Source organism: Rissa tridactyla, chromosome 8, assembly GCF_028500815.1.
Source record: "Rissa tridactyla isolate bRisTri1 chromosome 8, bRisTri1.patW.cur.20221130, whole genome shotgun sequence".
Lineage (NCBI taxonomy): Eukaryota > Metazoa > Chordata > Aves > Charadriiformes > Laridae > Rissa > Rissa tridactyla.
Genome location: NC_071473.1, coordinates 47,818,864 through 47,832,207, shown reverse-complemented (window position 1 = coordinate 47,832,207; position 13,344 = coordinate 47,818,864). Strand labels below are relative to the sequence as shown.

The 13,344-nt window shown below is 35.7% G+C and overlaps 1 protein-coding gene across 1 annotated transcript in view; it reads left to right on the top strand.

Annotated features, from left to right (window-relative positions):
- LOC128913787 (cytosolic carboxypeptidase 6-like) overlaps positions 1-13,344 on the top strand; it is a 394,961-nt gene that overhangs the window by 11,726 nt on the left and 369,891 nt on the right. The window contains exon 2 of the mRNA XM_054211971.1: positions 6,307-6,429. Within this exon, the coding sequence (XP_054067946.1) occupies positions 6,307-6,429 (123 nt within the window). The remainder of the gene's footprint in view (positions 1-6,306; positions 6,430-13,344) is intronic.

Genomic DNA, 13,344 nt, shown 5'->3' with positions numbered 1-13,344 from the left:
TTCAGTTAACATATTTAGCACTACTGTTTTTTTCAGGGTATTTTTTTTTTTTCATTTCTGGTGATGAGTGTTTCAGTGGATAGTTTAGAGATTGTAAGTACAATAAAAAGAGTAGTGGATATTATTTTTTTCATTGCTTACTGAGTTCAAAGCATTACTTGCTTTTTTAAAATTATTTTCATGAGGGAAAACTGTTCATACCTTCTTGGACATTTTGGGTTTCACCAAAGTGATACAAAAAATTCCACTGCCATTTGCCTCTGACAAGAAGGTATATCCTTGGAGATAGCCCACATTGAGATAACAAATAAATATTCTTGAAGTACAGCTTGAAGTTATGCTTTTACGTTAAAGATTGAAAAGAATACAAGTCAACACAAGTTGACTTATTTTCTGTTCCTCTAAACTCATAATACAATGCCAGTCACTGGGAGTGAGGAATCATTGCTCAGAGCACTATTTGACTGCCAGATTTTGTCTTCAGGTCAATGTTCTTCACTAGATTTTGGAAAGGATCTATAATTGACTTTGGATTGATAATGGAATCTCTATCAGGATCTATTTTTTTTAATGGACTGGGCAGTGGAGATTTCGCATCATCTTCTCATACTTGATCAGCCGTAAGTTGATGGCTTGATTTTGTGCTAAACACCTTATGTACTTTTTTGTTCCTACTTATCTTTGGTCTGCCTGCTGTCTGCTCAATGGGAGCATTTAAGCAAAGTGCCCTTTGTGGTACCACCCAGTCTTTTGTAGGGTCTCAATGTGACATCTTCACTGATCATTTTGCTTTGACACGTTTACATATAAGAACAAGACTTTTTCAACTCTCAGCTTTGACTGAGACACCTATGCCACACCTTCTGCTACAGTAAATCAGTTTGGATATGTATATCTAAAGAAGTATGAGGTATTTAGATGTACTTATGTCTTCTAACCCAAAAGAAAAAGTGAATGGTGCATTAGTCAAGGAACTGTGTTAGGCAGGTTGAAAGGGTGTGTTGTCTTGTAGCCTCTGTAGAAACAGTAATTTGTGCAGTAAAAGTAAAAACAAAACCGAAACACAAACCCACCAAGAAATGACAATGTTTCCTTCCTATTTATGCAACGCAATCCAAGCTTTTTCAAGTCCACAGCAGTGAGCGTGTAGTTTATTTTTCCTGAGTACTTTCAGAACCTTTGCAAAGCTCAGAATTTAACTGATAATCTCTGCTAAACTTGTACTTGTTTTTTTTTTTTTATTCTGAATGCTTTCTTGGATATGAATATCTTCTTGCAGTTCAGAGACAGACTCTTGACAACCAGTCTGTTGGTCAAACTGTAGGAGGAAAGTAACTGAAGAGACAATTACTTTAAAGATGCTTTATCTCAAATTTAGTTTCTAAATAACAATGCAAAATTACAATTTTTTAGAACTAGACCAGGCTCTATGACAATGCTGTCTGTGATAATCAACATTTTCCTTGTTCTGCTTGACCTTTGAAATAGGTAATGGTGACAGTATGGGCACAGTACCTGAATGTGAGGCAGCAGGTGTGGTTGGTACCATGCTGGGGATTCTCCTAAACCCTGGGATTTGTAGTCTTAATGTAATTTCTTCTATTTCTTTTCAGCTCACGGTGACTGTGAATTAAGTACATTTCAGATTGACACCACTTTCTGCAGTATGTTTAGATTCTTAGGGTCATATCCAGTCCTTGCTGCAGGATACATGGCTGTGAAGATCAAATTGACAGTTGTGTTTTCTTCTTTTTTTTAAGCATTTTTTAAGCTAGTGGAGCTGGATTTCCAAGTTCCTGCCTGCTGCTGCCTGTAGGACTTTTAGAATGGCCATAGAGCATTCAGAGCTGATAGCAGAAATAACAAGACTTCCTGAATATCAGTGTTGCTGAAGCGTAGGGAAGCTTAAATAAAAGCTTTTATTTAAAAAAAATATATCAAATAACAGGAGAACATAATCAGCTCTTAAGACTATAGATTTCTACAAATGCAGTTATAAAAGAATTTTGCTAAAAGTACACTGTTTGCAGTTTTCTGATTGGTGCAGAAGACACTGTTATTGGCATAACCTCCACAAGTGTTGCTTGTCCAAAATGTGAGTTGAGCAATGTTCATCCAGAGACTTGTTATTTTTAGTAGCTAATAGGAGTTGCCGTTGGTCATCTGAATGAATTTTTGTTTGTTGCAAACTGTACTGAGAGTTCAGGTTCACTTCTTTGTATGGGTTTGCAATAGCAATACTGCTCAAGGCTGATGAAAGTCTTTGCTAGGATACCTGTAAGCCTTTCTTGGTCCCTGGATGATGGGAATCTGGCTATTAGATCATTACACAGTAGAAATTTCCAGTAGCAAAATGTATTCTAATTTTGTTCTAAAATAGGGATCCCATAACAGAATGAGAGGTGCCTTGATGACATTTGTATTATCTAAAGAAAGACTTCTACAAAGTTCATTTGCAGTTATCGTATCTGTTCATGCTACCTTACCTTTCTAATTGCTAACCTTGTTAGACAATAAGTCTGATTGTAAGAATGATGCAGGTTTTCCAGGCAAATTCGCTTTATATTTTTCTATGTCTGTTTTAATGCAGCTGTGCTCTCCTACCTAATGTAGCATGAGGGTAGCTGCCGGCTGCTAACTCCTGGATTCTGAAGTTTGTCACAGCTGGAAGCTGGGCTCCTTGTTTACTCAATTCAAAGAGTAACTGTTATTTACTAAAGAGGTAGTTTCCTCTAGAAACTGCAGTTTTTAAAGAAAATGTACCTAAATTTGCATGAGGCTTATTGTTTTAATCTTTGCCTAAATGAAAAGCTCTTGACTTTACCCTTCGAACTTAAGAACGGTAAGAAGCTCTGCAAGTTTTAAAACTCTTCCTCCTGAGAATCCCAGTCCCCTGTAACTGATTCTATTCATTTTAACTAGTTTAATGTGAAGTATAACCATGATGACAATAGTGATGAATGCAAATTACAAAAGACTCTGTCCAGGTTTTATTTTAAAATCTTATATAGTTACAGAGATTTCAGACACCTACAGATTTTATGCCTGATAGAAAATTACCATTAAAGTTTAATACTGTGGTAAATGTAAATCCTAGGGATTTGCTGGAGACTGCAGGAGTTTAAGCTATGAAGAATTAGTATAAAATAGCTATGTGTTTTACAACAAGAAAAATAATTGACAAAATAAGACCTACAGTCTGAGAAAATGTCTTTGTGAAGTTACTTTTGCCTTTGCTTGTCTTATCTAACCTTTTTTCAAAGGAGAATCTGATCTCCTTAAGTGTAATGTGCAGGATGTACTTCAGGTAATTCCTTTCTTTCCCCTTCAGTTTGTTTCATATTGAAGTACTGTTTCCCTTCCCTACAAGGTTCTGTCATACATTTTTGCCTTCAGTCAGGCAAATCTACTTAGGGCTCCCCAGTTGTGAGGACAGTATCTCTTTATTGGCCAGAGGACTTACGGCAGAGTATAACAGTTCTCTCCATCTGGTAATGTATTCTCAGCAACGCTCGCTGCATCTGCTGAACAGACAAGCGTGAAGCCATGTTTTATAATCTAGTAATACAGCAATGCAGGCTCTGTTTCGGCCAGCAGTCTGGCCTTTTCTTTATCACCCAAGGAGAACATGCCAGAAGGGACATAACGCTGTTGTGCTATATAATAACGTGAAGTTCAAAGACTGCAGTTTTGCATGTTTAGAGATTTAGTAAAGATAATATAACTCAAAATATAGCAACAGTACATTCTGAATAGTCGAAGTACTGCGTAATAAAGAACATGCAAGGAGAGATTAATATTATTAAATGATTATGAATTATAGGCTATTTGATGATTTTATTCTCATTCCTGAATGGCTACATTAGGCCAGGAGGAGCAGATGGAAACTTTTTGCTAGGACACAGTTACTTGACAGCTTCCTTCTGCATTGTGTAAAGACTCCATTGGCAGATATTCTAACTTGTCAGTTAGGTGGAAAGGGAGGTGTAGCTCTGTCTTCTGCGTGCGTTTCCTACACTGTCTTATGGTGGCAGTATTATGAATGCAATCTTTTCTAGTTTCTTCATCTTGGCGGTGTTTCCCAGCTATCTGTTAAGAATAGCAAGAAGCCTACTACTTTTAGCCGAGACTTACAAGTGAGCATTTACGAGGACGAGTTCAGTCTTACTGCTCTACTCAGTTGACTCCCTGCCTCCATTCTTTCACTTTGTTCCCTGGCAGCTAATGCATTCTTGGGGGGGATCTGCAGGTTTTCCCCGATTTTTTCTTTGTATCCTTGATTCCACGTGTTGGATTACAAACAATTAACTTGACTACCTGTGACAGGTATATGGGGGCTCTTAATCAAAGTGTCACTGAACTGAAAGTGAGGATGAGGTTTTCCTGTGGCTGCTGGTCTGAATTACAGGTTTAATGATGCAGTGGGATGAATTGTGTTAAGTGACACAATCATGGCCATAGAGATTCAAAGATGCCCCGTCCAGGTCTAAGTTTGTCTCTGGTGTTACCAGCCTTTAAGCAAATTGTATCAGCATGCTGGTAAAAACCATCTAGCTAAAAATATCATAAGTAGCAATTTTATATTTAAAGAAAACAATTTGTATGCCTCAGATTGCTATCTGTGGGTAATTATTTAGTCTAAAACAAATAACCTTGAGGTTGCACATAATAATTTTGCTAAAAAATAATAGCATGCATTATTTACTATCTAACTTTTTGGATTATGGTAAAGTAAGAAAAGGCCTAATTCTCTTTGAGGCCTAATTATCTTTGTTCTGTTTTAGTGCTTCTCAAAGAGAGTAAGTTTCAAATTTCTTCCCTGGGAAGACTGAGGATTTATATGCCAAGTGTTGACCTGGATATACATATTTTTTAATCTGGGATTTATATACCTCTGAAAATATGGATATATAATAGAAAGCTTGACAGACCCTTTAACTGTGGTGTCACTAATACGTAATTTGTTACCTCAGCAAAGGTGTTTTGCCTCAAGAGGTGGAATACATTTATGTATGGAAAGGTCAGTTTTAATTAATAAGCTGTTTTCATCATTCAGGGCCAATATGAATTGCTTGTAACATTTGTGTGAAATAGTTTTCAATATAAAAATAAAACAAATTGAGCTTTATGTCACATTTATCATCCCCCGTAACCCATTTAAATGTCAAAAAATCAGTACAGACCAAGAGTCTATTTCTAGAAGCCTTAGTAGCCCTATTTATCAGAGTGAAATAAGATATTATCATCCCATTATTCCATCACATGCCTTCTGCGGTTGAAGACATAGACATTTCTTCTAGTTTTCTGTAACACAGAAAATAGTTTTTCTATTGTTAAATATTTGTTCTCCAAGCAGTAAATAGTGCAGAAAATGCTGACCCAATGTCAGAAGAATGACTGGATAGTTATATTATTGTGTATTTCTTTCACTGTATTATAATATTAATGTATAATATAATATACGAATATTAACTTACTTTCTTGTACATTTCTCAAATGAAAAAAAAAAATCACCGTGTTCTTCTATACCTATTTGGAAACAATTTTTTTGCATATTGCGATGTGTAGGACAGTAAAATTTGACTGTAAGGACAAAGCTTTTAATATATACACTACCAATGCATTTTGTCAAAAGTGATGCCACTGTATAGAAAATTTATGTCTTCATATATTTATTATGAAATTGACCCCACATTTTGAAACTTTTTTCTTTATTTATGTTCTTTTTCTGAGTTTTGTTTCCTAAGCAAGCAAGGCTCGGATGATCACACGCCTCCATGAGTGTATATATCTCCCTTATAATAATTTTCAGCTTTCAAATATGAGTGGGACTTAACAGTCTCAATGGTTCTAAGTTCATTTAAGATGCATGAAAATAGGCAGTGGGATAGATGGAAAAGATCCCATTAATGCCCATAGTGAGGAATATGCTGCTGAGGATTATGATAAAGATGCTGCCGAGGAGGTCAATTCTGGGGAATCCATACAAAATATATGTTTTAGAGCTCCAGTCAAAAGAAGTGGGTCCAGATGAACATCAGACTATGAGAGTATTCAGCCACAGGACATGCATATGCAAGAAACCGGGCTGTGGGGTTTGTTAGGTAGAGAAGCTTTAATATATGATGTCATTATTGTATCCAAATTTTTAAGTAAACTTTGAAAAGAAAGAGTTTGTTTACTGGTGCATATGTTAAATTGTGCAAATTTCATGTTATGTAGAAAAGCATGGGGAACTATCTTTCTACTGTTTTGAATATTTTTTTGTTTTATGCTCATGCTTTTTTTTTGCTTTTACTGCAACAGGTATTGCCATAGGAAGTGATGATATCATAGCAGGGAACGTGAGCAAGTTCACTGTTCTCCCACCTGGCTATTGTGGACAGCTTAAAAAAGGACATCTTATATTTGATGCCTGTTTTGAAAGTGGTAAGCATTTTCAGCATTATTTTATGTTATGGAGTTGTCATGCTTTTAACTATATCATTCATCTTTATAATGCTTTTAACTATATCACTCATCTTTATAAAAAGTGTCTTAATTCTAAAGACTTGCATTAAATGCTGCTTAACTCACCAATTCACTTCAGTCAGAGTATGACATAAAATCAGTCTGTTCAAATGTAAAAAAGAGTTGTGAAGTTTGTTATTACCTACAATGTACATTTCATCAGGTCCATCTCTTACAACATGTAGTATTTAAAATGTGTGATTTTAAAACACAATTTGGAAGTTTATTGGACAAGTTAACCTCGTGAAGTGCCAAGCCCATCCTTGCATAGTTAGAAGGTTTTACAAACATATACATGCTGTCTTTAAATATATTTCTTTGTGTTTCTTGTGGCCTGATTCCATACTGCTGAGGTTGATGGAAGTTCTGCTTCTGATGTCAATAGAGGCAGAATTAACCTTTAGGAAACTACTGCAAATTGAAAGAGAAATTATTTTTACAAGAGTTATAGTTAGCATATTAATTTAAAGAATATTTTTAATCATGTATGTTTATATATGTGTGGAGTATGTAGGTAAATAAATGAATATATATGAATATGTAGCATTGTTTAAATTTTTGTGTTAGATATATGTGTATCTCCAGATTTTTAGCTTAAATCTATTATTATTCGTTTACAGACCTACAGAGCACTGTTATACACCATATGTACAAAAGGCATTTGGCAGGATAAGCTATAGTTTTCAGCATGGTTTATGTGAGAGGTGCTGGTAATGCCAAAACTGCTAGTGTCTTGTAAAATGAGCTTTTTATGAAGAGTTACGTCCCTCAGGGTGGAATGCTGGCTGCCAGTTCATGGATAAATATTAAATTGAGTTATTTAAGTCCTCTGATTACATTATGTAAAAGATGTAAATGATGCAGTGAATAATAAAGAGTATCTTGTTTTTAAGGTATGTCTCTGAAGGTTCAGACAATAGTTATGTATTTTTAAAAATACCATGGATGCTATTTCATGATAGTTATGGTTTTATGAATTTTTGTATCAGAAAATGTCGGTTGGCCAAGCTGAGAAATTTACTTTATTGTGTTAAGCTGCTCTGCAATGAAAGGGATCAGTAGCAGCCATCAAATTATTTGCGAAGTGAATCATTTCATGATGCTTTAATTCTAGTTTTTGAACAATAGAATTAATTATATTTTTAAATTAAAACACTTACTCAGTTCAAAGGCAGCATTCAAACTTCAGGTACTTTGACAATAACAACATGTGATAGAGGCAGATGCTATTTGAAATACTGTGTTTATTTACATTGTAGAATGATGAGGCTGTGATGTTGCTTTGCATATTCAGACACCTCCAAAATACAAATATGAATAAAATTAATACCGTAATTTACTTTCTCATGATGACAATGTATTAGCAAGAATTATAATAATATTGTGTACACTTCATATGTAAATTCATTTTATCTTTTGTTATATGTTAGCCAAGTCATTGCTTAGAGTACCTTAACTGGTCAAAGAAAATTCCCTGATTATTGGATATTTTATGAAATTGTTATTAATTATAAAATCCATCCCCTCCTATTTTCCAAACAGTAGCATACAACATTTATACAGTAGTGGATTGATGCTCTTTGAGTACCACTTTAAAATTGGTAATATCCCATTGGAATTGCCTTTTTCAAAGAACAGATTATAAAACTGATCCCACCTGAAGTACTGCATCCAGCTCTGGGGGCTACAAGAAATACATGGACCTGCTAGAGGAGTCTGGAGGAGGGCCACAAAAGTGGTTAGAGAGCTGGAACACCTCTCCTGAGAAGACTGAGAGAACGGGGGTTGTTCAGCTCAGATAAGAGAAGGTTCCAGGGAGACCTTATTGCAGCCTTTCAGTATATAAAGGGGGCTTATAAGAAAGTTGGAAAAAGAGTTTTTACCAAGGCGTGTAGGGATGGGACAAAGAGCAATGGTTTTACACTGAAAGAGGGTAGATTTAGATCGGACATAACGAAGAAATTTTTTACAGTGAGGATGGTGAGACACTGACACAGCTTGCCCAGAGAAGTTGAGGATGCCCCATCATTGGAAGTGTTCAAGCTCAGATTGGGTGGTGCTTTGAGCAACCTGGTCTAGTGAAAGATCTACTCATGGCAGGGGGGATGGACTAGATGATCTTCAAAGGCCCCTTCCTACCCAAACCATTCTATGATGCTGTGATTCTATGAAAACAGGTCACGTTAATTTTATAATGATTCCAAGTTAGTGTTATATTATAGACCTAAATATACCTGAAGGAAATAGGCTATTGGGATATGATTTATAGATTTTTTTCTAAGACTTGTGCTTTGTCTGTTATGATGATATTGTCACTAAACATGAGTATGTCGTTGAAATCTTAGATCCCTAATACTTAAGAGATATTAAGGGTTCTTTACAGTTAAAGTTTTGTAAGGATTTATTAAATCTTTAAACATAAACACAATGCAATTAGACAATACAGTAGTTATACCATACAGTGATTATAACCCTATATCTAATGTAATGTTAGTAGAAATTTTGACATTGGTTCATATAACATTTTCACTGCAAATGATCTTGGTCTTAATGAAGCTATGTTAGGATGGGGTAATACTGGCCAGGCAGTTGTACCCGTGGAGTATTTGTTGATGATTTACTTTCAAAATAGAAGTCGTGTTAAATGTGATTCCATAAGTGGCTTTCCTCTCTTTGGCTGCATTCTGTATTTTCTTGAAAGATCTCGTTGATAGAACTCAAGGTTCCCTTCTAGTACTATTTTTCAACAACTATGATTTTATATTGCAGAAATGGAGGCCAATACCTTTCAGAACAGAGAAAGAGTATTAAACTTTTAGAAAGCAGGAAAAAGATTAACACATACAGAAGAAACACTATTTAATATGCTTTCATTTTTGTAATGGCTATCGTTGTATTAAGCAGCGTTGACAAGTATGAATTTGTTTGAGACAGAGAGGTGTGTTTTTATGTAGTCTGAAAACCAATGTCCAGTTTGGTATTTTGAAGTGCCTTGCTTTCAAAAAATCATAAAAAATATAATTGAAATGGGCATTGGGATTTCTTTTTACTCCACCCTGTTGTTCAGAGGCAAAATACACTATTTTTTGCCATTCCTGACAGATATTTATCAGTCCTTTTCAGAGACTTTCAGTTAGGAAAGTTTCAATGAGAAAGCAGCAACCCATTCTAACGCTGCAATTTGCTCAACGTAAGAAATATTTTCTTTCTATGTAGAAATGTTCTTAGCAAAAATGCATTAATTCTTGTCCAGTCCTATAGGCACGGAAAGCAGATTATTCCTTTCTTCTTTGACTTAATGGAAAGCTGTTATCATATCTTTCCTTGGCCTTTCCCTCCTCAGGTTAAATAACTCCATTTTTTTCAATAGTTCCTTAGCGGTCACGTTTTCCAAATTTCCTATCATTCTTTATTTCCTCTGGTCTTTCTCCAGCTGTTCCATGCCTTTCTTGACAGGAAACGGTCCAAGGTGAACATGATACTCAGAAAAGCTGGTGCCAATACTATGTAGAGTTTATTACATGACATGCTTTGCAATCTATTTACTTCTGCTGTGTGACAGTCCAATGTTTGTCACAAAAGCATGGGACTCTTGACTTCTATAAAATTTATGATCCCTTATACTGTCCAGGTCCTTTTCAGAAGAAGAGCTACCTAACCAGTTTGTAGCTTGCACTTAACCTTAATGAATCTAATACTAATGAAAGAATCATTGCTGTAAAATAAATAGTTATAGAAAACAAAGAATGGTGGTTGAAGCCTTTATCTTATTAATAACAGTCAGAGGAGTGAAGGAGAGAGAATTATCAACTTTGTAAGTATGTCAGGAATTCGAATTTGTGTTTCCCGTAATTCAAGCTAGTGTTCTAACTGGAATCTTCCTTGTTATTTTTATTAATATTTAAGAATATATATGGCCAGAAGAAACTTTTTACATTAATTTATGATTAGGATAAAAGAAACTGATGAAAATTCAGGTTTCTTGCATACCACAACATAATTTTTGGATAATGTCAATTTTCACAAGAAACATGAGTTAGTTTCAGGGTAAAATGGAAGCACAATTATCTAGACATAGAATCAATTTAAAGAAATAAATGTCACATTTGAAATGTATACATTTGGTCAGTTGTAATTCCTTTTCCTATTATTCATTAATGCATTGAATTATTAACACAGTTTCAGTTTAGCAGCAATGCAGTGCTGTACAAATGTTCACTTCTCATCCTATCTGTTCTGGCAAAACTGGGAATTTTGCAGAATATAGTGCTTCGGAGAAAAGGATGTATTCGCTCTTGCTATACAAAGAACTCCTTCTTGACTGAGTCAGGCTGAGATTTTGATGTAAAAGTGTTCTTCAGGGAATCTGGCAGCTTATACTCAAGGCAAATTGGTGTTCCAGAGATTTTATTTTGTGTGGATCTAAATGACTTTCAAGTTTGTTTTAGCCAGCTGCCCCTACTGTCTTGTGTTGGCTTAGTGCATGTTATTTCTGATGGCATCAATTTAGTCAGAAGCCTATTCTGTGTTGTGGCTAAGATTTGTTTTTATTTGCTTAGTCATTTTTTCCTGTACCAGATGTTTTTGGAGATGATACCTCCAGTGCCAGAAAACATTTTTTTATTTCTGGGAATTTATGTAACTGCAGTAGCTTTGCTTCTGCATGAGGTAACAATTATTTAATTTATTAATTTTACATGATACAGACGAAGCCTTTCACATGTATTTTGCAAAAGTGGACAAAGAAAACACAAAGCAAATACCTCAATCATTACAAAGAGACCAATACTTTCAAGGCACTGGTGCCTGTTCGACCGTTTGTGCAGAATGCCAGTCTAATGTTCTGGCTCTGCAAAAGGGAGGATGAATTTTGGCAATGACCCCAAAGCATGGGAACTTCAAGGGTTTGACCATTGCTTATGCAGGCTGCAAAAATGTCATTTATGTCAGGATTCAGAGAAAAGAAATACAGCTGACAGTGACATCCCTTTTCTTCCTAGCCCAAAAGAGTGGCTGAATAGGCCAGAACCCAATGAGTTGTATTAGAAACACAACTGCAGCTATCCTATAGCTCTGAAACAGACCATGAAACATCAGAAGCTCTTGGTCATGGAAATTTTTCTTTGTTTTTATGTAAAGGTTGAAATCCACAAATTTGAGTTTATGCTGTCCTTTGAGAGCATTGGTGATTCTCTGAGTGTTGAAGCAGTTTGAGTTCAGGTTCCCTGCACACTCATCTCACATAAATCAGGAGAAACCTCAAACATATTGGATTCCTGTGGTAGTCCAGAGGATGCCGTCAGACAATATGGATTACTTGTTCTTTAACATACCTCATCTTGGATGGACTAGGGCCCGTCAACACCTATTCTAGCAGGCTACGAAGCCTGGCTCATGCTGTCATGCATTTGGGCTATATTTCTACAACTGCTACAGAAGTATACCTTCAAAAAGTACATAAGAACTGCCTTCTGCTCAGCAACCATCCTCACTGCAGGGCTCATAGTGCTTTCACAGACCAAAGTTCCTCTGTGCTCAAAATACACCTCTGCCCACAGAGGCATCCACACCTTTTTTCTTATTGTGCAAAGACTGCCACAAGATGCCTTCATGGCTCCATCACAGAGTGCTTTCAAGGTGGGCTCAAAATTGCTATGGCTTTTGCCTCCCCAGGCTCTTGATGTAGAGAGCCGGGATCTGAAAAACTTCTGTTGACGCTGCCAGCTGGGGCTTCACTGAAGAAAAGTGCAAGGGAAGTTCTAATATTGTTCCTTTTGTTTGGTATCATCTGGCTTGCCAGTCACCACAGATGTATTCGTTGGTCACTCTGGCCTGTACGTGCTTCTGGATTAACCACAGTGCCTTCTGTCTTGCCTGGTAGGATGTCTTGGGGAACACGGGAGGAAGTTGGAGTTAGGTGGTAGACTGTGATATGTTGTGAGGGTGGTTAAAAAAATGAAGCTTGACAGTTTCTGCTGCTTGTGGCTCAAATTGCTTGTTTTATAATTACTTTTGAGGATTGAAGGAACAGTGTTGGCTCACAGAGGTTCGTAAATCTCAGTATTCATACTGTTAAATACAGGGGCTTTTTATAAGGTTTTGAAAATACATATTTTGGCTTGTTAGTCAAATAAAATGCTGTTTAAATGTTAAAAAATACTGTGTTTCTTGAAATTAGAAATGAAGCTGCCGTCTGCTTTTATTCTTGTTTCAACCAAAAAGTGGAACTCCGCCAAGAGTCATTAAATCTTCTATCCTTTGGATGAATTCTTATTTTTTTATGAAAAAAGTGTTATGATTGGGTAATTTGTGTATTGTGGTTTATGTTCAAAAGGTTGTAATTAAAGTTTTGTAAAATTTTAGATTCAATCTCAATTACTGCAAACCTCATATTACTATGTTGACTGGTGTGCCACCACCTTGCAATGAAAATGATTGACAAACATCGGTTTCTATTTTCCTACAGCAGGTTTATAAAATATTTTGTATTAGAAACCTGATAAAAAAGTTCAGTGCTGATGGATTGCAAATGATATTAATCAGTTGTAAAGAGTTAAGGTTTGCAATGTATTAAGAGATCTCATGTGACTGAGAAGTACCCTCATATCATTTTTGTTAAGGTTTTAAATATCTTTCTATATTTCAAAAATAGGATAATGTACTTATAAAACACTTTGCACAACACTCATAATTGCAGTAAGTGATTGTAATTCCGCTGATCTCATTGTAACCACTTACAGGCGTGAAATAGGCCATTGAGCTTTACCATGAAAGATATCTTTTGAACAAAAGAAAAGATAATATAGGATGAATTGTCCTTTGGGTGTGCCCAAG